The 25,971-nt window shown below is 36.2% G+C and overlaps 1 protein-coding gene across 2 annotated transcripts; it reads left to right on the top strand.

The window, feature by feature from the left end:
• The first annotated feature begins 16,744 nt into the window (after positions 1 to 16,744).
• Positions 16,745 to 25,971, top strand: LOC132645171 (uncharacterized). 2 transcript variants are annotated; one of them, XM_060361978.1, is made up of 12 exons: positions 16,745 to 17,393; positions 17,961 to 18,001; positions 18,590 to 18,690; positions 19,728 to 19,805; positions 20,106 to 20,188; positions 22,124 to 22,175; positions 22,411 to 22,500; positions 22,637 to 22,705; positions 22,996 to 23,097; positions 23,964 to 24,032; positions 25,143 to 25,199; positions 25,596 to 25,971. In XM_060361978.1, the coding sequence occupies exons 3-12, from the start codon at positions 18,625 to 18,627 to the stop codon at positions 25,680 to 25,682; spliced, it is 753 nt and encodes a 250-aa protein (XP_060217961.1). In that variant the 5' UTR covers positions 16,745 to 17,393; positions 17,961 to 18,001; positions 18,590 to 18,624; the 3' UTR covers positions 25,683 to 25,971. The 2 variants fall into 2 exon arrangements, with proteins under 2 accessions (XP_060217961.1, XP_060217960.1); XM_060361977.1 differs by lacking the exon at positions 16,745 to 17,393 and adding an exon at positions 17,498 to 17,700.

The raw sequence follows: 25,971 nt of genomic DNA on the forward strand, positions 1-25,971 counted from the left end.
GACAATTTCAGCTAGCTAGGCCCCACTGCCTATATCCTTTCGACATGCATGAAATGGGATTTGCACGATTCTTGGAAGTTTCTGATCGAGATATGAATGACAAATTTGTTTTCAAAAAATAAAGGCCAATTTACACATTGTCCAATTATGATGTATGGATCAACTCAGCTGATGCTTCCACCATCAAATCTTGTGTGAGATGCTATGTCACCACCATGCAACATTATTTTTATAGTCATGATGTTCGGGCCAGTTTGCTCGTATCTCGTGTACCTCCAATAAAGAGCAGATTTAGAGGGTGTCGAGAGTGTTCACCCCAACATCCTAGGTAAAAAATTACAGTGTATATATATATATATATATGAGTGTTCACCCCAACATCCTAGGTAAAAAATTACAGTATATATATATATATATATATATATATATATATATATATATATATATATATATATATATATAAATATTAACTTTTGAATATCCTGAACAAATGCAAAAAGTTAGCTCAAGCGATTCAGGATGTTCAAAATTGTCTCTAGCTAGTGTCCTAGGTTCGATTCCCGTTGACAACATTAATTTTTATATTTAGTTTTTATTGTTTTTTTTTAACCCCAATGAAAATCATGAATCCGCCATTGTCTCCGACCAACACATATTGGGTGTGGACACGATTCTAGGGATTCTTTCCCATTTAAACTATTTAACTCATAAAGTCTCGAAATTTAAAGCTTTGAAATGGAGAAATTCGTTAAATAAAAGTATTGTATATTCACGAGATGACTTGTGCAATTTTGGTTGCTTCGGTGGCCAGTGTATCAACGTAACTAAGTAATTAACAGCCACTTAATCATGTATATTTTAATTGACAAATTAATGCTTAAAACTAGGGTGCATTATTAGTTTCATTAGGATAGGAGGAATAAAATTGAATATTTTTGCTAATGGGTGTCTATAAATACAAGTCAATATCAAGAGATAACAGCACCAGTACCATATACACATTCTTGTTTCCCACTATATTCATCTAATCTGTAACAAATTAGTACTTTAGTAGCATCACAAATTATTGGCTTCATAAGTGAAATTTGCGTTTTTCTTGATTATTGTCGTTGTTGCAACTACAGGTTCATTATATTTCTTTGCCTATTCCTTCTTCACTAGCTATTTGAATTTATATATGCGCATTATGCATGCACGCGTCCGAGTTAGCATATGTTACGTTGTATTTTAGATTGTTCTTATAATATTGGCTATATCTGTGATGTGCAGTTACTGTATCTGCGAGTTCAAGAAAGCTGCAAGCAATGGCTTCCCGGGACATGCCCACGGATGTTGCAGCGATTAAACGGACACTTTTCCAAGTTAATGCGAGAATAACGTGCAATACATCGTGAGGAACAAACAGTGATTGCAGCGACGGTTGGCTTTGCAAGACTTGCAAGTCTGGTTGGGGTGGAACGGGTATGTACTGCGCTATCTAGATGGTGATTACAAGTCTAGTGATCGATCGAGTGGAATAAGTATTGTCTCGTTGATTTCAACACCATTGATCTCATGGATTGTAACAAATAATTATAAGTGACCTTTATTATTTTTCATACATGCGGAAAAATAATATAGTTGCTTAAGTTGTTGTATCCGATTTTGACTTTTTGAATAAAGAGAAAGGTGGTGATCATCGCGTATGTTTCTACGTTCTACCAGTCCCAGCAAGATTATGATAATGAAATGCTAGTTGGCCTAGCCAAATTTGATAATGCATGAGTTATTTAAGATACTAGCACAAAAAGTGTCACGATTCAAAATTTCAAGAATCTATAATCGATATCCAGCAACTCCTTGCCGAACGGATCATAATTAACATAACTCAACTATCCGAATCTCAAGATTTATCAAGCCAAACAACTATATGATTCAGCGTTCGAAAGCCAGTAACCAAATTTGTAATCTAAGCTCGAGTACATAAACAAACTACAAGGTTAACGCCCATCCACAGAGTTACGGGCATCTAGTTATGAATGAAATGGAATACAACGTCCCGATAAACGAAAAAGAAACAACAAAACCCACTTAATTCATGTCGTAGATGTTGGGTTTTGATATTGGTGAATGGAAAAAATGATGGGATGAAAAGTAAAGGAAATGTAAAAGGTCCCTTTTTTGCTTTGGGGAATGTAAAAGGTCCTTTGTGCTTTGGTTAAAGCATCTGTCTCACATAGGAAGAAGAGAGGAAAAAAGAGTTGTATATATTACATTACACCTTCTCTAGTTGCTAAAAGGGTTGAGGGGGAAAGGACCCCTCGCGCCGTCGTCGTCGCTCGCTTGGCTTCGGCTTCGGCTTCGGCTTCGGATGTGCTTCCCGGATTAATTTAAATTTCCCTCCGTTTCATTTTAAAAAAAAAAACGTTATTTTCTGAAAGGTTGCAAACCTTTGTGAAAAGCTGCAAACCTTTTCCCAACCAGTGCATTAATGGCTATAAATTCCAGTTAATATTCAGATTATTACTTACGAATTTTCTGATATTCTCTATTTCTTCTACTCTTCTTAAAAGTTCCTTTTTCTGTGTGATATACTGCCATTGCGTGGTTCGCCGCTACCAGAATTTGGAGTACTACTAATTCTGAATATATTTTTCCAACACTGTTTCTGTTCATTTTTCCAGTTTCTGTAATTTACTGGTTTTAAGTTTTTACAGACTGTGTAATCTGCTTTTACTAAGTGTTTTATAGATTCAGAAACTTTATTTAGACTTATACAGATTATTTTGACAAACAATCTTAAGGAAATTATTATATAATATTATAATCTGTATTCTGTTTAAGGAGATTAAAACTTCTGTAGTTTTCTACTCCATATGAATATTAGTATTCTGACTTGAAGATATAAAAACTTTGTTGGAATACCAAAGTTCATAATTATACTGCGATTTGAAGAAATAAAATCTTCATCGTTTAAGTTTGTGATTTAATTGCTATTCTGGTTTTATTAACTAAAACAGTTTGTCGATTTGACAGTGACAAAGAAAGAATGGCAATTGAGACTGGAACTCCCTCTGCAACTGGAACTCCCTCTGTGAACATTGCACCGGCGGTCACGCCTACAACCCGTGCCGCTGTGCCACCGGCTGAGAAACCTGCGAAGTTCACCGGTGCCAACTTTAAAGGATGGCAGCAGAGAATGTTCTTTTGGCTTACCACCCTTGGTATGCAAAAGTTCACCAGTGAGGACCCTCCCGTGCCTGCCGCCGACATGCCTGACAACCAGAAGTTCATGGTTACTGAGGCTTGGAAACAGGCTGATTTTTTGCGCAAAGGCTACATTTTGAGTGCCTTAAAAGATGATTTGTACAACGTCTACAGTGCAGTAGAGACCTCCAAAGAACTGTGGAGTGCACTGGAAAAGAAGTACAAAACCGAAGATGCTTGCTTGAAGAAGTTTGTGGTTGCCAAATTCCTAGACTACAAAATGGTGGATGGAAAAACTGTTGGAACCCAAGTTCAAGAGCTTCAACTTATCTTCCATGACCTTATTGCTGAAGGTATGGTAGTGAATGAAGCATTCCAAGTGGCTGCAATGATTGAGAAGTTGCCACCCTCATGGAAAGATTTCAAGAATTATCTTAAGCACAAAATAAAGGAAATGAAGTTGGAGGATCTTATGATTCGTCTCAAGATCGAGGAAGATAACAAAACTGCTGAGAAGAGGTACCGTAAGAGTTCACCGATTGAAGGGGCAAGTGTCGTTGAAGATGCTGCTCCGAAAAAGAACAATAAAAGGAAGAGGCATTCTGGAAAGGAGAAGTATCCTAACAAGAAAAAGTTCAAGGGTAATTGTTACAATTGTGGTAAAGCAGGCCATAAAGCTCCCGACTGTCGTGCCCCCAAGAAGGACAAAGAGAAAAACAAGGGTCAGGCAAACATGGTGGAAGATGTTGATGACCAGTGTGCAATGCTGTCCGAGTGCAACCTGGTTGGTAACCCAAAGGAGTAGTGGCTTGATTCTGGTGCCACTCGACATGTGTGTGCCGTTAAGGAAGCATTTACAACCTACACTCCCGCTGGACCCGACGAGGAGCTATATATGGGAAATACTGCAACAGCTAAAGTTGAAGGATATGGAAAGGTTCTGTTGAAGATGACATCCGGCAAGGTGTTGACTCTCAACAACGTCATGCATGTTCCATCGATTAGGAAGAACCTAGTTTCAGCCGCACTACTCGTGAAAAATGGGTTTAAGTGCGTGCTGGTTAGTGATAAATTTGTACTTAGTAAGAATGATATGTTTGTAGGAAAGGGCTACCTCACCGAGGGCCTTTTCAAACTTAATGTAATGGTTGTTGCCAGTATTAATGGAAAATCTGCTTCTTCTTACTTATTGGAGTCAAATAATTTATGGCATGTTCGTTTAGGACATGTCAATTACAAAACCTTATGGAAAATGATTAATCTTGAAATATTGCCTAAGTTTGAGTGTAATATATCTAAATGTCAAATATGTGTTGAATCAAAGTTTTTTAAGCATTCATATAAGTCTGTTCAAAAGAATTCAAATCCTTTAGACTTAATCCACACTGACATTTGTGATATGAAGTCAATACCATCTCGCGGTGGGAAAAAGTATTTCATAACTTTTACTGACGATTGCACTCGATATTGTTATGTTTATTTGCTAAACAGTAAGGATGAAGCAATAGAAGCATTTAAGCAATATAAGAATGAAGTCGAAAATCAATTGAATAAAAAGATAAAAATGATTAGAAGTGATAGGGGTGGAGAATACGAATCTCCTTTTGCAGAGATATGTTTAGAATATGGAATTATTCATCAAACCACTGCCCCCTACACGCCACAATCCAATGGAGTTGCGGAAAGGAAAAACCGGACATTGAAAGAAATGATGAATGTTTTACTAATAAGTTCCGGTTTACCGCAGAGCTTGTGGGGGGAAGCTATTCTTACAGCTAACCGAATACTCAACAGAGTACCCCACAGCAAAACACAATCCATTCCATATGAACTATGGAAAGGAAGAAAACCCAACTTGAAATATTTTAAAGTGTGGGGGTGTTTAGCAAAGGTACAAGTTCCTTTACCTAAAAGGGTAAAAATCAGACCAAAAACTTTGGATTGTGTTTTTATTGGATATGCTACAAACAGCAAAGCTTGTCGGTTTTTGGTTCACAAATCCGACAATCCCGAAATTCATGTTAATACGGTAATTGAATCTGATAATGCTGAATTCTTTGAAAATATTTATCCATATAAAATTGAATGTGAGTCGTCAAGTGAAAGATCTAAACGACCGCGGGAAGAACCAAAGGAAGGTACACCAAGTGAAAAGGATCCAAGGCGTAGCAAACGTCAGAGGACATCTACTTCCTTTGGACCAGATTTTGTGACATTCTTGCTTGAAGATGAGCCTCAAACATTTAAAGCAGCGATGTCTTCTTCTGATTCAGCATTTTGGAAAGAGGCAGTCAATTGTGAGATTCAATAAATCTTAGATAACCACACATGGGAAGTGGTTGATCTTCCTCCTGGAAACAAGCCTTTAGGTTCTAAATGGATTTTTAAAAGGAAAATGAAAGCTGATGGCACTATTGATAAATATAAGGCAAGACTTGTGGTCAAAGGTTATAGACAAAAAGAAGGCTTGATTATTTCGACACATACTCGCCTGTAACAAGAATAACATCCATTCGGGTGTTAGTGGCTCTGGCAGCCGTGTATGGTCTTGAAATTCAACAAATGGATGTTAATACAGCTTTCTTAAATGGTGATTTGGAGGAAGAAATTTACATGGAACAACCCGAGGGTTTTGTGGTTCCTGGTAAAGAAAATAAAGTGTGCAAACTTGTAAAGTGGCTTTATGGACTAAAACAAGCACCCAAACAATGGCATGCTAAATTTGACCAAACCATGTTGGCAAATGGCTTTAAAATCAATGAGTGTGATAAATGTGTTTACATTAAAAACACTCCAGGCCACGAAGTCATCGTTTGTTTGTATGTTGATGACATGCTGATAATGAGCAAAGATATGGCAGATATAAATGCTACAAAGCACATGCTGGCTAGCAAATTTGACATGAAAGACTTAGGAGTTGCTGATGTAATCCTAGGAATCAGAATTCATAGAACTCCACAAGGTATAGCATTATCACAGTCTCACTACATAGAGAAAGTACTTAACAAGTTCAAGTACTTGGAATTCAAGATTGCCAGAACTCCAATTGATGTGAGTTACGCACTTCAAAAGAATAAAGGTGAAAGTAAATCACAAGGGACTATGCGAGAGTGTTGGGAAGTCTGATGTATATCATGAATTGTACACGACCAGATATAGCATGTGCTATTAGCAAACTGAGTCGGTTTACAAGTAATCCCAATCACACACATTGGATGGCAATGAAACGAGTTTTGGGGTATCTGAAACATACTCAAGACTATGCTTTGCATTATAATAAATATCCCGAAGTAATTGAGGGATATAGTGATGCAAATTAGATCACTGGATCGTCTGAAGTGAAATTCACGAGTGGATATGTTTTCACAATTGGGGGTGGAGCAGCATCTTGGAAATCATCCAAACAGACTTGCATCGCCCGTTCCACTATGGAATCTGAATTCATAGCTTTAGACAAGGCCGGTGAAGAAGCTGAATGGCTCCGGAATTTCTTAGAAGATATTCCATTCTAGCCCAAACCTTTGGCTCCTATATGTATACATTGTGACAGTCAAGCAGCAATAGGTAGGGCAGGGAGCGTAATGTATAACGAAAAATCTCGTCACATACGACGGAGACACAATATCGTTAGACAACTCCTCTCTAGTGGCGTTATCACGATTGACTATGTAAAGTCAAGAGATAACGTAGCGGATCCGCTTACAAAGGGCTTATCTAGAGAGGGAGTTAGTAGATCATCAATGGGAATGGGGTTAAGGCCGAGGACAAGTCATCATAGCGGTAACTCTACCTAGCAGATTGGAGATCCCAAGAGCTAGGTTCAAGGAGATCAAACAAAGTTATGACTGACGGTTCAACATGGTCAAATAACTCAACCCATTCTCGGATGAAGAAAATGTTCAGAAATAAGGATAAAACTTTATGGCTTGTTAATGAGTTAATAAAGCATTAAGGTTTTTTTAATGATTATCTAAATCTGGCAGTGTATGGCCAGATAATGTGGCTATAGGAACACATGTTTAGAAATCACCTATGTGAGTGTTAAGTGTAAGCCGCTTTAAAGGGGAATGACAGTAAAGGCCCATTCTCTATGCACTCATGAAATCAGGCGGTGTTCATGGCTGAAACGAACACAACCGTGAGAACCATAAACGGTTGAGGGTTGATTGTGTGACTTATGCTGTCTAGGTATACAAAAAAGTTCGACGGTTCAAAGATATCAAATCTACCGATTGATCGAGTATATCCGATATAAGTTCACTACGGAAAGTTCAAAGGGAAACCTACTTATCCAGATGCAGTCAATCTTCTCTTGTATATCACACTTGTCCGCGCATTCTTTTATATTATGGCCATTCCCCATTCATGTGGGGGATTGTTGGGTTTTAATATTGGTGAATGGAAAATGATGGGATGAAAAGTAAAGGGAATGTAAAAGGTCCCTTTTTTGCTTTGGGGAATGTAAAAGGTCCCTTGTGCTTTGGTTAAAGCATCTGTCCCACATAGGAAGAAGAGAGGAAAAGAGAGGTGTATATATTACATTACACCTTCTCTAGTTGCTAAAAGGGTTGAGGGGGAAAGGACCCCTCGCGCCGTCGTCGTCGCTCGCTCGGCTTCGGCTTTTGCTTTTGCTTTGGCTTTGGCTTTGGCTTTGGCTTTGGCTTTGGATTTGGATTTGGATTTGGATTTGGTCAAATGATTGATTGATAATCTTTTTGGACCAAAATTCTTTTAATTTTAATTTAATTATTTATTAATTAATTATTTCCAGATCCTGACCCGTTAGTGACCCGGATCCACGTGTCTGTCCCGCGACCCGTTTCTTCCCGGATTAATTTAAATTTCCCTCCGTTTTATTTTTTAAAAAAATGTTATTTTCTGAAAGGTTGCAAACCTTTGTGAAAAGCTGCAAACCTTTTCCCAACCAGTGCATTAATGGCTATAAATTCCAGTTAATATTCAGATTATTACTTACGAATTTTCTGATATTCTCTATTTCTTCTACTCTTTTTAAAAGTTCCTTTTTCTGTGTGATATACTTTCATTGAGTGGTTCGCCGCTACCAGAATTTGGAGTACTACTATTCTGGTAAGATAATCGTTCTATCCTGGGAGGGGATATTCCATCAACCTCGAGTACTTTGAGGGGAATAATTTCCTTAAGGATACACTTTGAACTAAGTGGGCTCGATTATATTCTGAATATATTTTTCCAACACCGTTTCTGTTCATTTTTTCAGTTTCTGTAATTTACTGGTTTTAAGTTTTTACAGATTGTGTAATCTGCTTTTACTAAGTGTTTTATAGATCCAGAAACTTTATTTAGACTTATACAGATTATTTTGACAAACAGTAGAAACTAACAGTTATATGCTAACTAGGGGGGAAAAAAAAGAGTTAGGGTTAATTCGTATGAGAGTAAAAATAAATTAGAGGGAGGAAAAGCAGACTTTCTCAATTAAAATCAATCCCGTATTTATGTACTTTTCCCTACTTTTATCTAGAAGCTACTAAGATATATATGAACCATAGAAAGAATGCACTGAAGCAAATATATAAAGTGAGTTGAGCCCGATACAAATATAATTTAAATGAAATGGTGCTACTATTTAATTAAGTTGATCACCTGAATACACTTGGACTTTGGGTTGATTTATCCTCAACACCTCCTCAAGTTGGAGGGTTACTGGACCTCAACTTGCGAAGAAGTACTACATAATGAACAACTCCAATCATTGATTTGGTGAAGAAATTTGCAAAAATACACAATGACCGAATTAATCAACCAGATTTATTCAACAACCACCTTACTAATTGCAAGATATTTAGCTTCACCTTATGATAAAGAAACAATGTGTTATATTTCGACTTCCAACCAACATGCACAGGTAAAACATATGACAATATGCACAATAACTCAGGATATCCACATATATTCCTTCATTCATCTGATGAATAAATTGTTAACTTAAGCTTGTAACTTTTGTTTCGATTTTAACTATATTGCTAGATCGATCTACTCTCATAGTATTTAATCTTCCCGTCTTGTGCAGTAGAAGTACTACTAATCTTTTGTTCAATCTCATGGATTAGAGAAACCTCCTCATAATGATGGGGAGATTACCTTTTTTTTTCTTTTTTTTTTCACAATGTTTTTGGTTTGAAAATTTATCTCTTTCAAAACTTTAAATATGCTTGTTAATTTCAATAGAATTGACAAATTAATTATTTTAAATTGGAAAATATCCCTAGAATCGTGTAAATCCCGTAATTAAAGCAACATAATATGGCGTGTAAGTTTTTTTTTTTTTTTCTTCTTCTTTTTTCCTCCAACGAAAGTAAAGACTTTGATTGGAGCTTTGTAAATAGTATGAGGGTTCAGCAATATCCATATTATTGTTTTCTCTTTCAACAAAGTAAAAGGATAGCCCATCTATTTTTTCTCTTCACTTTTGCTTTACAATGAAACACTGGAAAGAAGAGGATATATACTGTAAAAAGAACTTGTATTTATTGATGGTGAACGATCTGAAAATCATCCATGTATTGAGGCCCTTGGTCCATAACCTCTTAGGAGATCGAATAGGTAATGAATAGTTACAGGTCGTCTTAGTGATTGAGTAGGAGCAAGTATAACATGGATAATGATGAGTACATGGGATTTTATAGGGAGATTACAATGACGATTATAACTTCTTTTCAATAGTTGAGGATCACGGCAGCATAGCCAAGCAAGTTCTCTATGCATGCAAACTAAGATGCATACAATCGTCATCTTCCCTAGAGATATTTATCAGATTCTCACATCTGGACGGATTGTCTACTCAGACATCGAAAGACGTGATAGAAAACGAGAACTGAGATGCATGGATTACAACTCTTTGTTACCCATGCTAGTGTTATACTTGGATTTCAGGTTCTTTTCGAATCCTAGTAGAGTATGAAAAAGAAAGAAGGATAAAAAAAAAACTCAACTCTTTCTTTCTGTCTACCTGAGTTCTCATAAACAGAAACATGACCTCTCAATTTCCAAGAACTAACGCCATCCCATCATATGCAGTACACATTCCAATAGGAAAGGTCTCAATCTTCCTTAGAAAATCTCCAAACATGCCTATGTTGACATTTTTTTTTCTTTTTTTGGTAAATATAATAGTGTCTTAAATTGAGGAAATCAACTCATTTTCATCGGAGTGAGGAGAAAACTGAATTTATTCTGAAAAGTCCATTAACACAATTTTTTTTATAGCATGCATGTGGTGGAAACCAGAAATGCAACAAAAGGTCTGACTATTTTAATCTGAAAAAGGTGAGAGGTGAATTAAGTTTTTCCTTTCTGCTGGTTGCTCTTATCCTTTTGGTGATGGCAGGGAATCGAAAGAGCGTCTCATGGATGAGAAAAGAAGGTATAGGAAATGACTTTCTTGAACTGCTTGCGCAAAGATCTTTACAGCTAGGCGCAACCGTGATGAATATTTGCTGAAAATCCAGGGACATACTGCGTCACTTATTCTTCTGCTACTTTTATTTAAGTTCTATAAAGGTAATAAAACTAAATAGAAGAAAAATAACCAACAAGAGATCCAGACTGTTGATTTTTAATTGTGTACGTGTCATGCATCTAATAATGCATTGAGCATTACTGGAGAATGAAATACCGGATCGAGGAGATCCCAGCCCGACTTGTAGGTTTTTGAATTTTTCTCTTCGCCTAAAATATCGCGAGGTTCTGGGTTTGAACCCTAGCTCAGTTAAAAAAAAAAATCGTAAAATAAAATTTTGTAGCAAAATTAGGCCTATTCAAGTTAGGATTAAGGCATAACTTTTGTAAAAATCCAGCAGAGTAAAAATAAAAATCTGCTTTGCAAAATTTCCCAAGTCACGCTTTTGCCTTAATGCAGAATTTTCGCGAAGTCTTGCCTTGCGATTTTTTTTTTTTTAATTAAGCAGGAATTCAAACTCAAAATCTTGGAATATTTTCGGTCACTTTTTAAGCGAAAGGAAAAAAAATAAAGACCAGTAATTTGAAGGACAAAAATTAAAGACCAGTGCCTTTGAAGGCCAACCCGCACGCAAAAAAAAAAGAAAAGAAAAGAAAAGAAAAAAATAGCAATAGGTCAAAAACAGAGGGTGTTTTACTTTACGGCCACTTCTTTAGAAAAAATTCAAAAATAGAATGGTGTTTTGAGTTTGTATTCATTTACTTATACTTATGGAAGAGTTAATAAACACTATAAAAAAAATGAGGTTTCGTGCATATATATTTTATTTGTAAACGATCATGTGGTGATTGATGAAACCAGTACGGAAGTCAGGCAAAAGGCTAAATTTTGTGACTTAACTTGATGTTGATTAATTCAGATCACTTCTTGAAATTCAGTCAAACCTTGACACTTTTTTTAATTATAAAAGCCCATTAGGGGTTAAGGCATGAGTCTTTATCGGTGTATAATCAAAATATAAAAAGTGAAAATATGAAGACGGGGATATAATTTAATGTCTCACGTCTCCATAACTAGTTACCTATATACATTATCAGCATCAGCTCTCCTTCGATATATAATGATTCTCGCCAGAAATTGTCTTAATTGAAAAATATGTCGAGTAAGCCCATGAAAACGCTAAAACAAATTAGCAACTAGTAAGCAAAAAATAAATGACTTCATCGATAGATAAACAATTCATTCACCGGCTTTTAGTCTTTATCAAAGATATAAATAATTTAGATTTCTGAAAATAAAACTCATTGATTAAAAAAAAACATGAAAAGAAAATAATTTAAAGATGATGACATAACACATTTGAAAATTGGGCAAATACATATACCGGCCTTAAACTTGTCAAAATATTTAGTTTAGACATTTAAACTAAGAATTATTCTTATTGCACACTTTAAACTTGAGTCAAACTATGCCTATTAAACACAATTTTGACAAGAAGCCAAAACGCATCATGCGTGAGGTTCAAATGCCGCTGACATAGCAATGTGACAAATAAAAAAATAATACTCCCTCTGTTTTAATTTGTTTGAACTTATTTTTTTTAGTCCGTGTCAAAATACAAATTAACTTTATGAATGATTTACAGCCACATAAATTTTCATGGCTTATTTTGAACTATAAATTTCAAAAGTATTCCCTATTTCTTAAATATCATGTCCAATCAAATGAGTTCATATATATTAAATCGGAGGAGCACATCAATAAAAATAAAATAGAAAAACTCCATTTTCTCCCACTCCTTTGAGCTTCTTCTTGTTCACCCACTCCTTTGAGCTTCTTCTTGTTCACCCCCTCCTCTTGTATCCACCTTACAACTACTGATGACCACCGGCACTACAAGAAGCGTACATAATCCTTTATTTAACGTTTCCAATTTCATGAATTCTTAAGCCGAAGGTGGTTTTTTGGAGTGGTTAAAATGGTGGAAATTAGAATGGGTGAGGGGATATTGAACGGCCATATATGGAAGTGAGTTATGGGAAAGAATATGGGTTTTCTGAGAAAGAATGACAAATGTTAATGGTTTGGATTTCGCGGGCGAGGGTCGCAATGGTGGTTTTAGGTAGAAATTCACCTCCTCTTGAATTTCTGGGTTGTGCCGTATTCACCATTGATGGAAATAATAGCTACAGAGGGATTAGTTTCTACTAACCTTATTATACAAATAAAAGAAAATTATACTGCTCTTATGACTAAGAAATCATGCATCTTTTGATGTTAAAAAACAAATGAAGGAATAATTCAACGTAGTACAGTGATCATCGGACATGGTAGTAATGTGATTTATAATTGGGGCTGTTTCACCTGATTTTTAACTTCTATTTCATGGAAATTTTTGGAGCCTTTTTGGAAGAGATGAGGTCTTCCTTCTTGGTGACAATGAGAGGAGATTTTTCTAATGGGTTTACTAGGGGCGACAGATTGAAGGATTATTTGGTATGGTTTGTACTTTGGTGGAGGCAGTGGTTACAGTGGTGATGGAGTAGGTAGATGCAATTGTTTTGGTGGCGGAGGTGACGGAGATGGATGGCGGCAGATGGAGGTTAAAGGAGACAAAAGCAGAAAACTTAAAAAATTAGGACTTTCCACGCTCCAACAGGAGAGTGCATCACATGCTTTATGCCATGTCAGCGGACTGTGTCCAATAGGCACAGTTTGACGTTTAAGTGTTCAATAGGAATAAGTTTAAGGGCTGTATTTGGCCTTGCAAATTCTAGTGAAAATTTGTTTTTCCGACTCTTGGGCAGTGATATTGGACTAGTACTTTGGAATAGAGGAACTAGAGAATGGTATATAACAGACTTATCTTTTTCCTTAAAGAAAACACGTTTCTTCTTTTCAATGTGAAACTAACCATTCTTCTTTATTTAACCTATGCCCATTTTATTTCTCGCAGAGATGTTGTGGACCTGAACATGAATTAGGGCATTCGGATCAGGGGCTGATTTAAAGAGGCCCGAGGGTTCTATTCTCATATATTAGATTAGATTTTGGAGCTTCTCTTTTTTCTTTTTTTTTCCCCCACAAAATCTTCATATCTTATTAATTCATAAAGAACATAATATGTCCGAAGGAGTTTACAGCATCATTTATCATCCAACTTGGGAATATTCTATCCCAAGAACATTCATGCAGCAATGAAATTGAAAGCCTAGCTAAGTTATGAGCGACAACATTAAATCTTCTAGGAATTTGATTAAATATAACATGATCTAGATATGAAGTCATGTTCTAAATATCTTGATCACAAGCTACATTCATGTCCCAAATAGCCCGCACGTTTTTCTTCAATATATCTACATCCATGTTGTGTCGCTTTCTCCACCGCTTTTCTAATTGCAAATGCTTCAACAATCATAGACTTCCCAACAAACTGAATCGAGGATCCATGGGCATGAAGCAAAACACCCTTGCTATCCATAGCAGCCATACCAATGCTTGCCTTCTTCAATTCGACTTGTAACCCTGCATCAACGAATAAACAAATCCCATCTTCGGGCACAATTAGTTGATGTTCATGATTTTCTTCTAAAGTACCATTCGGAGAATCAACAATCATTATTTCACGGAATTCATTATACTCAAATAAAGCTTTTGCTTCTATGTCTGGAGGATCAGTCAATTCATTATTAAAATAGCAAGCATTTCTAGACTGCCACATTATCATTACTGTCAAATTCAGAATACTAGCAAAATTAGCACCTTTTTTTGCCCTATTGATCTTGTCATTCCATTGGTAATATTGTCAAGATCATTCCAGTTAATAGGGCTAATTTTCCAAATTATTTGGGAATCATAACATTTAAACAACATGTGTTCCACAGTCTCATTTTCTAAACCAAATCTCTTACAAACACTATTGACATGATTTTTTCTTTTATTAATTATATTGTTTACTAGTAAGGTATTAAGCACACACCTTCTAAGAAAATGCTTATATTTTTTTTTATATATATATATTCATTGCTCATAAAAAACCCCAAAAAACTTTAGGAAAAGCATGACTACTCGACTGAGCAAAATTACCAGTACCCCCCCCCCCCCCCCCCCCCCCCCCCGTTTACTTGAAGTTTTTATAAGGTGATAACCCGATCTAACCTCATAAATACCAGATTTCGTAAAGTGCCAAATAATTTTATTCCTAGAACTTGTAAAAGATAGGGGAATAGTCAAAATAGCATTAACGTCATCCAAACAGAAAAGTCTATTCAATTCATTCATCTTCCAAGTATGGGAATCTACATTTATTAGGTCAAGCATTTTTAAATTCAAATTTTAATAGTCCTATGAATTTATCGCATTCGAAATTCAAGGGTCTTTCTAGACATAAACTTCCTCACCAATAACAACACTCCAACTTAGCCCTTTTTCTAACAATTCTCGACCCCAAACTATACTTTTCCAAGACGATGAAGAACTTGTAGTGACAATCAAAAAAGAAACATTTAGAAAATACTTACTTGTAAATCTGAGTCAAGCGGTATTCTCCAAGCCATCTTTGCCAACATAGCTTTATTAAATGTACACGTCTTGTCAGCAAAATACTTTATGATCTGCTACATTGTTAATGAATAGTTCTTTGTTGTTTTTACAGCTTCCTAACAGAACATTGAAAAAAGGCTATATTTTTAAAAGTAAGTCACTTTCGAAAAGAAGATGGCTTTTTGTAATAGGAGTACCAAACAGTGTAAAACGACGTGGAAAAAGAATCAGGGTGTGTTTGGTATGAATTCAGAAAATATTTTTCAATTTTCTCATATTTATTTGATCAAAAAATTTGAAAAATATTTTCTTTTCAATTTTTTTTTATTAAAAATGAGAAAAAAGACTTCCCTAATCAAAGTAGGAAAAACAAATAACATCTCCCTTATCCTCCCCCTTCCCCCTTCCACCCAATTTTTTTAATTTTATTTTAAGTTTTTGATTTTTTTTTGGGTCTTCTACACCACCCATCCCTCCCCCCCCCCCAAAACCAAACCCTCGCTCCGAAAAAGAATTAGTAATTTTTCTCTTAAAAAAATTTAATTTTTTTTGTTTGGTTTTTTACAGCACCCACCCCCTCCAAAAAAATATTTTTTCAACGATTATTTTATTTTGGTTTTCTACGACTCCTCACCTCCTCCCTGGCCCAACCTCTCCCCACCCCCCCCCCCCACCCCCACCCCAAAAAAAACAATTTGAAAGAAAAAGTTTTTGAAAAGTTTTTTTTTTTAATTTATTTTGGTTTTCCACGACACCCCATCACCCCCTCCAAAAAAATTAATTTCATTTTTGGTTTACTACGACACCCCCCCCCCCCCTCCCATCGCCCGCACCCTTTACCCCTCCTGAATTTTCTACTTCATATTTAATTTTATCTTTATAAAAAAGTAAAGTTTGTGTGGTTAAATTTGGTGTGTGGTCTGTGGAGGTGGGGGTGGGTGGTGGTGAGATGGATAAGAAAAAAATTCTCATTTTTTATTCAAGTAAAATAAAATATATGAAATAAAAAATTTGGGAGGGGTGAGTAGGTGTGAGGGTTGGATAGAGCGGTGGTGTGGGATAGGGGTAGGTGAAGATGAAGTGCGTTACAGGATGGTGGTTGCGTGGGGTAGGTGGAGGAGGGTCGGTGGGTGGTGGGGTGGGTTTGGGGGGTGGTGTGGCGTGGGGTGATGGGATCGGGGTTGGGTTGGTGGGCCTTGAGTGGTATTTTTCAAAAAATATTTTCTATCAACCAACCGAACATGAGAAAATAAGTAAGAAATTCACTTATTTTTCACTAACCAACCGAACATGAGAAAATAAGTAGAAATTACTTATTTTCCAAGAACACATTTTCCTCCGTACCAAACACACCCTCAGTGTAAAACCAGAAAATAGAACCCCTGAGTAACAAAAAAAAAATATAAAAAGGCCATATTTACCTCTCTACTTTCAAATAAGGTTCATATATACCCTTCGTTATACTATTGAAACATAAATACCCCTACCGTTATAGTTTGGACTTAAATATGCCCCCGATCAGTTAAATATGCGGGTGCCACCTTAAAATAGACACCAAGATCATTTTTGCCCCAGCCAACACCTAAAATAATCCATAACTCGACCCAAATGAATCTTCAACAATGGAGTAAGTTGCCGAAAATACTCGCCGGAGATTTTGACCGCAAAAGGCAACCGGGTAGAACTCCACAAGAGCACAAAAACTCCAATGCAAAGCTCAACGATGTGAAAAAGCTTTGCGCTGCTTTTGAAACTATGGAATATCAGAATCACTCTGTTTTCCATTTTCTCAGTACCAAAATCAAAAGCATCCCTTTGAAGAGCAATGAAAACAAGCTCTATTGAAGGACATAAAAGTTTGGTTGTTCAATAGCTGATGCAGAATCCCTTATTGCCTTGTTGATTCATGTTTAGGGAATAAATTAAGCTATCTGATTAGTTTTTTCACCACAAAAATAAATAAAAAAATCATCATCATTAGCCTCAATAGACGTTACAGTTGATGAGAAAGATAAGGATAGAAAAGTTTGGTTGATTACTCGTGTATGAGATAAAGAACTCCATTGTTGAAGCTTCATTTGGGTCGGGTTGTGGGTTGTTTTGGGTGTTGGCTGGGGCAAAAATCATATGGGTCCTTCAATGTAATCTCAACCCTCTATGTGTCTATTTTAAGGTGAACCCGCATATTTAACAGATCAGGCATATTTGAGTTCAAAGTATAACGGTGAGTTATTTATGTTCTAATAGTATAACGAAGGGTATATATGAACTTTACTTGAAAGTAGGGGGTAAATACGACCCCTTGTCCCCCCCCAAAAAAAAAGGTGACAGGTGGCAGTCACTAAGTGGTAAGTATTACCAGTTAGCTTATGGTGCGAAGTAGCAAAGAATTCCTCCTTAAACCCTCTTGTCTCAAATTCCAAAACCTCCACTTGCACCTTCACTCCCCTTTGATCAAACATGGCTTTAGGGCGATATCACACCCTGAGAAACCTCTATCGAACACTTGAAATTCAAGAATTTTCTACCTTGTAAGCAACTTATTATTTCCAGTTTCAGTGTACTGTTCATAATCTGTAAACTCAAATTCGTATAACGCATATATATACTTCTTTCTTCAAACGCTCGTTATTTGTTTACATGCCAAATCAAGTTTATTAGCGAAACAGCCAGCTGCCCATTTTCCATTATATTTAATAATGTGTTGAAAAAAAATTGGATTAGAAAGGTGTCTCTTTGTTTCAAATCTGACTCTTTTTTTTTTTTTCTTCTTCTTCTTCTGATAATGCAGGCTAGCCAGTTCAAGAAGCAATTCAAAATCTATTGAAAATGGTAAGTATAACGCTAATTCAGCGTTGATATTCTATTTCCCAGATGGGTTTGTTGAAATTTACTTCATTTTGGTTATGTGTAGAAGCTTGATGGAAAGATATAAGTGGATTAGGCGAATAAATTGCACTTTTTTAGTTGTTTTTTTTAAGGTTATTGTGCTCACTGCTCACTTATGGATATGATATCGCATATTAAGCCGGTCTACTTGTAGCTGAATTGCATCACGTTGGAATAAATATCTTGTTTTCTGATTATTCTATTTATGATTTTCTGCTGTCCTTTTCCATTTCGATCATTTACTTCTTATGAGGGATAGCTTTATCTGTAATGAAACGAATTGTCTTTCCTTGTGTTCTGATACCAAGTGCTAGAGCATTTCCTCTTGGTTTTTATAAATGGCCGGACTTCCATCCATGTAATAATAGATCACTTGGTGAAAGACCACTAACTCTGAATCAATCAGTTTACTTTCTTCCTTCTTTTGTTCTTTCCTTTCTGTTGACCTCACTGCCTTTTAAATTTTGAATTCTGAGTTATTGGTAGAACAAACATCTTTTTTTGTTAAACCGTCTACTCCTCGTTGGTCAGTTCCAGATATCACTCTGAGGAGCATATCATCCTGCATGTATAAGGACCATGGAGGTATCCCGTGGATATCTGGAGATAAAACAATGCTCCGTTCAACTATGGTGAGTTAGATTTGAAAAAGAAATATCAAAATTGTATCAGGAGCCAACTTTGCCTTTCTTTCTATAATTGTAAATTTGTGAGCATTTTATCTAAGTTTTAACTTGCCTGAGTACCTATCAGTCGTCTCAAGTGGTTTAAGCACCTTGTGTTTGATGGAGCATATTGAAAGTCTCATTCATAGACCTAGTAGTAGTATTTTTATGACTAAGAATCCCAAACTTTATTTCAACCTAAACTTTCGTTATTCCAATATTTTACAATTTTCTTTATCAAGTAGCCTAGCTCCTATATTAGAGTTCCCTTATATGCTGTTAACCAACCAATTCAACAAGAAATAATTGGAAAGTTTAGGCCAAGGGAAGTTTCCTAAGTTTTGAGATTCTTAAGTATGACGCAATATTTTAAGTGGTGTTCTTGACTTTCAACAGGCACCCTCATATTCGATGTGGTGAAAATAATATGATTGTACTTATTTGAAAGAACGTATTAAAAACGACTGAATAGTAAAAGCTGGTCTAAATAGTGTTGTTGGAATGTGGAACTATCACTTGAGAGAAAAGCAATGCTGGAATTATTTTTTTCCAAAAGTTGCTGGGCTCTCTGAGGGATATGGTTGCATTTAGGATGGAAAGCTTTTTTTCTTTTTTCCTTGGAACCTCTCTGTTTTTCCTGGTAAGAGATGTCCAAAAATGCTCTTTATCTGTTTCCTTCTTCCCCTCCACAACAGGAGAGATCATTTTTTGTGGAGTCCATGGAATCCCAATTGATGGTTGACACTCTTGTGGTGTGTCTTTTATCACTTTTAGACAGATATCAAAGTTCTTTTTGAACGGCTTCAGTATTATTTTAGCTTGGTTAATCAGTTAATCTGTTGCTGACTCCACTTCTTTTCTGTACCATTTGTCCTTGTTAGTTTCCTCACTTTTTCTTAAGGTAGAATTGATACTCCTGATTGTTTTTCCTTGTAGCAACTGTATATCCTTATTTTGTTAAATGATAGCTTTGATTACTCCCATCACTTTTACTTTCCATGTAGACGCAGGAGCCAATAAGCTATGGTTACATGCGATCAGTTACAATGCAAGCAAAAGCTCCAGGCCAAGCACGAAAAATGGTAACAAAACCTTTTAATTGAACCAGTGCTAGTGATGAATAAATCCACATGATATTTTTTTTTTGGATGAATATTTTATTTTGGTTGTTACTTGTTAGTATTGAGCACATTAATCTGTTACAGCTTTCTGTCTTTTTTTTCTTTTTCTGATAAGGTAATTTGCTCCTTGGTGACTCGAACCCACAACCTTGAGGTTGGAGGGGGGAGTTGGTGGTGCTTTCGACTTGAGCTACACTCTCTTGTCAAAAGAAAATTTGCTTTTAGAAAAACATTTAAGGTTTTTATTTTTTCCATTTGCAGGGAGCAGTCAAAGTGTCCATGCTGAGTCCTGGAATCATATATGAGCCTTATGTCCCACGTGAAAAAATCCCATTCTGGAAGCGGTAAGTCAGACTTCTGATATAATTGCCCATCGATTTTGGCTGCTCACTCATCTGATTAACATCTAAATATAAGAGACTCCTTCTCTGGAATCAGTTTTAGTCTATATATAACAGAGATAAAACTATTATGGTATTTAGGTAATTTTTGGTGTGGCAATCTGGAAAGTCAAATTCTTTTTTTGGTTGTTGTTGTTGTTGTTGTTGTTGTGAGAAACGGGACATTCAAATTCTTTTTTCTAGTTTTAATTTTCAAACTGGCATTGACTAACAGACTAAGACATGATGGATTGTATATGCCCACAAAAGAAGGTATCATAAGGAGAGAAATATAATGTGGAGATAAGTGGGGCAAGCTAAATATGGAAAACAAGCATCATGGTGCACAAAAGAGGTAGTAAGTTCCTACTGGGATTGGTGTATGGAAACATATAAGAAATCAATGAACCATTTATTAGCAATATCTATTTCAAATTGGAGGAGACGCTTCATGTTGACAAATATAGATGGGTTAAAATTTGTACTATTGGATGATAAAAAGGTTTGTTTTAAATTTGTATGACATGCTGAAATTGTAGAATCTTTGAATTTGTAACATAAAACAAGTCCTGCTTTTAGTACTTGATGCAGTACTATCTTGATAATGTTTATCAATAAAGCTTTTTCTTTATAAGGAAACGTCTAGTTCAAAGTTGGGGATGGAAGGAGAATTGACCTTGGCACAACGCATGGTAAGGTCATGCACACCTTAAAAAATGTTTCAGATTTCTTTTGTATCGCTGAACTCAGTGCTGATCCGAACATGGCTGGGCTATTTCCTTAGAAGACACTTTATGATTGGGAAATAGGACATGCCTAGGGTATTTCCTTTACCACTGAGTCGGATCTTGAAGAAAATTAATTTTATGGAGTTGCTGAAGACTATGGAAGCTGGACATGGTTTACTTTGTAATCGAACTCATCGATCTCACCTCTGCAGAAAAACGGGAACCTCACAGTATGTACATGCTATATAGCCCTGCACTAAATCCAGTACTCTCAATGGCCTTGGGAACAATTGGGAGAAGCAAGGCTCCATACTAAGTAGCAAATTTCTGGCACACAAAAAGTAGCATGTTACGTTGTCTAGCAGCCCATGAAGCATGCTTGATATGAATGGATTTGTGAAAGAAGGAGGTGTTACTGTTTGTTATGGGTGAAACTTGAGTTGAAAGGAGACTGAAGCCTCAAAACCCCTATTTCTACACTTACGGTTTCCATGCAACGGCCGGACTTGTTTTTTACGTCAAAGTTTGTCAAAGAACTTTTGACTAGCTGGTCTCTGAGGAGGCTCAGAGAGGAAGTAAGGAATTCTGAAACAGGATTCCAGCTTGTCTTATGTGTGATTTAAACGAAATGAGGCAAAGGTGCTTTTAAGGCAAAGCTGAAGCAATTTTCACTTACAAAAACAAATTTCTATGTTCATTAGCTTTATGGTGTAAACTGAATTTTCTTAACGAAGATACACTGGTGGGTTCATTGATTCCTTATAGGCATATAACTAGGCCTCTGTAAACCAACTTATGTATGCTCAGCACTTAGTGCTGATTGTACTATTAATAAGGTCTTGTATTCAATTAATCACAAACCTCAATCCCAAGTTAGTTGGGGTTGGCTGTATGACTCCTCTATATCCATTCTGGTGTATGCGGACAAAATTCTAACAACACTTATCAAGAAAGAAATATATCATTGTTCTTTTGGTTGTGCTTAGTTCAGTTATTCTTCATAGACCACTAGCTTTGATTCATCTTGAAGGGATGAAGACAGTGACATCTATCTAGACCAAACTAATTACACATAAAAATAAAAGTGCTTCATTCAGTGATTTGGAGTTCTTTACACTTAGTGTAATCATGCAAATCAACCTGTGTTTAACTTTTCAAATGTTGATATCAGGTATTTCACTAGAAATGGTTGGAAAAGGACAAAGGAGGATCTTACTTCAGAGGTAATTATTTGTGCATCTGACCGTTATCTGTTTTGTACTGCTACTTCACAAAAAGAAAGTGTTTCAAGATCTACTATTCTAAAATAAATTCCCTCATAGCATGTTCCTTCACTTAGACTCGGAGTGGTAAAAAACTTATTGCGATTATTTAAGGGCTAGTATGCACAAAGTTCTGGTTCTGTGTCCTTTATCCTTATTGTAATCAGTTTTTTACACATCAAATTTGTCTTTGCAGCTCAAAAGTGCATATGCCATTGCTAAATTACGAAAAGCTGGATATTCAAAACAAAAGTTCTATACTGAAGCTGTTAGCATATACAAAGAGGTGAGCTTTTAGACGTGTGCTCTTTTCATAATTATAGACTTTTGGGTGATCGTCATGCTCTGGTTTCTGTGTATTTGGTACATATGTTATGTTCAGCATTTGACTTTCACATGTATTTCTGCTTTTTCCCTTTCAGATAAATACCCAAATGGCGAATGGAGGAAAGGCAACTTTGAGGAAATCAGTTACGGAGCATATGTACTCTGTAGGTTCTTTTACCTGGTACTTTTATTCTGAATTCATACCGAGCCTTCAATCTTGCTGCTCAACCTGGTCATTTGGATGAAATGACGGGGTTATGCTTTTTGCATGGGGTTAGGTCCTGTTTGTAGTGAGTGGATCTTGGACCACTTCAATTTTAATAAATTGTTGGCGGTCGAGTTGGTCCACTGTTATCTATCTTTGTCATGGGCTATTTAATTGATTCACTCTTTTTGACGTCAAAGTCAAAACTAGTTTTTTTGACATATTTCCTCCTTTGGTCTTACAAGACAGGCTCTCAAGAATGAGATCAAGCAACGGGAATCCGTGTGGCCTACTGTCTACTGGGAGCTAATTGAACCAATTGTTAAAGTCCGAACTCTGCGAGCTCGATTGGCAAGTATTAAACCTTAACCATGCTTAAGATTGTAACTTCCTTGATTTGCATATGTAGGAACATCATATAACTACTAGGACACTAGGTGGAGGTTACCTTTTTCATGTGATGGATATGGATTGTAACTGACCTTTTGTAAATTCTCTTCCTCGGGTTCTGATGGCCACTTTTTCATGTCAGATCTACATTTTTGGTCCTTCTGATTTGGTTTGTCAGGAGCAAAGCCTTTTCTGCCGACCTTCATAAATTCTCTTCCTGGGTTGGTTTTGGTAATCGTCTGTCTTGGAGAAACCATATTCAATGGGGTGAATAATGAAACCCATCAATCAGGGTTTTAAAATAGGGTCCTAGAGCTTCTAGTAATATTTTTAGTTTTTACCTGTCTTACTGCCCGTATCTTTTTTAGAATGAGGTTGCCATGCGATTGACTGGGGAGAGAGTGCTAGTTTAACTGGGCTGATAAAGATTAAAACCTTAAAGGCCATTTGGATATTGGAAGTTTTGGAATTGCTTTTCTACTCGGTTTTTCCATATCATAATGCTATATGTCTTGGATTTCTTACCCCTTTTAGGCAAAGGCAAACTGTAGAGAGCTCATTATGTCAAAAGATTATGTGAACTGGAAGCCCATTACTTTCTACTGTTAAATTGTTAACTTGCGCCTCCACTCAGTCTTTTTCCCCCCCAATATTGAGAAATATAACATTAAACGAACCCTGCATGTAACAAGGAAAAAAAAAGGAATTTCATTCTCCTTTAGATTTTCTCTCCACCAAGTGAGTATTCATGTGAAAGTTTTGGCTGTTGAACTGTCACCCCTTCTTAGTTTTGCAATGATATAACTATGTAGCTGCTTCTCTTGCAGATTGGTGTTGATCGAAATGATCTGAGTAAGGTGTTCATACAGCTTACACTTGAGTTTCTGTCTAAGCAGGTAAACTGGCCAGTAAATTAAGATTTTTTGGACTGTTTTGAGCTCAGTTGATGCTGATGTCAGCTCCCGTCAATGTTGTTGTAGCTGTTTCAACTTTTCTGCATCTCATGATTGTAATGCTTGATTTGATTGTAACACTTGACATCAAAACCTGTTGATATGACCAGACTTCTGCGTAATTTGTCTATATGACCACACCTTTAAGACTTCAGAGTAAACATTGCTGATCAACATGACAATCAAAGACATCCATTTTAGAAAGAATTACTCGGAGAAAAACAACAAAAGCAAAAGATAATGTCACCATTCTTATCGTAACTTGAGAAAAAAATGAAGTGAATAGGTGCTGACTGGTGTTTTCCTATCCCTAGCACCTAAAGAGGGTTCTGTGTACACTTTAACCTAAAATTTGAACCATGGCATGGCAGTAGGCTATGACTTGACCTAGTTGCTTGCTTGTTTTGATAAACTATTTTAGCTCATGAAATTTTCCTGTTTTCAAGGAAAGAAAGAAGAGTATTGGAAGATCACTTCCTAGTTTCTAGCTGCTTATCCGTGAACCAGCGACCTCTATACCCAAAACAGATGTACTAACCAAACTGTGCTTGCAAATGACAATGATTTCTAGTTGATGAGGAACTTGCTTCCTTGTCTGTTAGTGGATTTAAATTAACAGATTTTGCAGATTCATTCACCAGAGCTTTGAAAATTATGTTTATGCTTTGGTCACATAGTGTATAATAATGAAAAATTAGGATAACTTAATTGTTGTTAAATTAGCTTAAGAAAAAAAAAAGAGTTCTGTTGGCATCATATCAGCCTTATCTCGCTACCTTGAAACTAAGAGACCCTGCTGCCGCTTATGTACAAGAAAAGGAAATCCTTATCATATCACCTGAGCAAATCAGTTTGTAAGTGAAATAATTGGCGAACTGCCTTTCTCATGTTTTACTAGTCCAAAGGAACTCCATTTAGTTTCCACTAGTGTGTCAGGTCTTACTTTTAATATTTAAATTTAAAAGATCAGCACATCTTATGTTGTATACTTGTAATGCAGTCTAGGGTTATTAGAAATGCCTGTCATGTGTTGATATTAAGCTATTCTTGCAGAAGTTTGAGGCATATGATGGGAAAGGAGCTGTTGTCTCTGGAGATAAAAATAAGGAGGTATGTGATAGAGATAAAAATTGATGAATGCTGAACCAGAGTTTGTTGTTTAGTCTAGACAATGGTTCCATTTCTTTCAAACATCTATCTGGGATATTAACATATGGATTGGGATGCCTGAAACATTACCTTGCAAGCCTCTTAAAACTTTCAATATTTGGAAAAAAAAAAAACAGCATTCCTTGTCGCATCTAGTAAAGGGATGCTAAGTTACCTCAAGATAATACAATGAGACCACAAGGTGTAATATTTGGCATGCTGAAATTTATAGTTTTCCACCATCACAGTAGTTTTGTTAGTGAAGCATTTTGGAAGCAAGTAAACTATGTGACTGACTGACTACTCAGTAGTAGTAGGAAGCAATATTTTCTCATTTGTTTTTTTTTTTCCATCCAGGTCTTGGTACGTGATATATGGGTTTTTGAGAAGTCTCTCTTCCACCCTGGAGCATACTGGCGTCTATGTGGACGAATCAAAGTTTAGATAGACTGCTGCGAAGAGGGAATGATCATTCTTCAATTTTGTAATATGCTAGAATTTGTAACGTATCCAACCCTTAGACACTACATGTCTTTGTTTCTCTCAAGCTAATTATTTGAGCCTTCCTCTTAGGTTGAATAGTACTTTCGTGTGCCTTATTCTGTAGTGCATTCAGAAAATTTCCTTTACACTTGTGTAGCCGCCATTTTTATATAACTCAATAAGCAGGTACAGTCCTGAATAATTGTTCTTAAAAGAAAACCTATAAAGATGTATTTTCAGTTTTTTGGAA

The sequence above is a fragment of the Lycium barbarum genome, chromosome 6 (genome assembly GCF_019175385.1).
Source record: "Lycium barbarum isolate Lr01 chromosome 6, ASM1917538v2, whole genome shotgun sequence".
NCBI lineage: Eukaryota > Viridiplantae > Streptophyta > Magnoliopsida > Solanales > Solanaceae > Lycium > Lycium barbarum.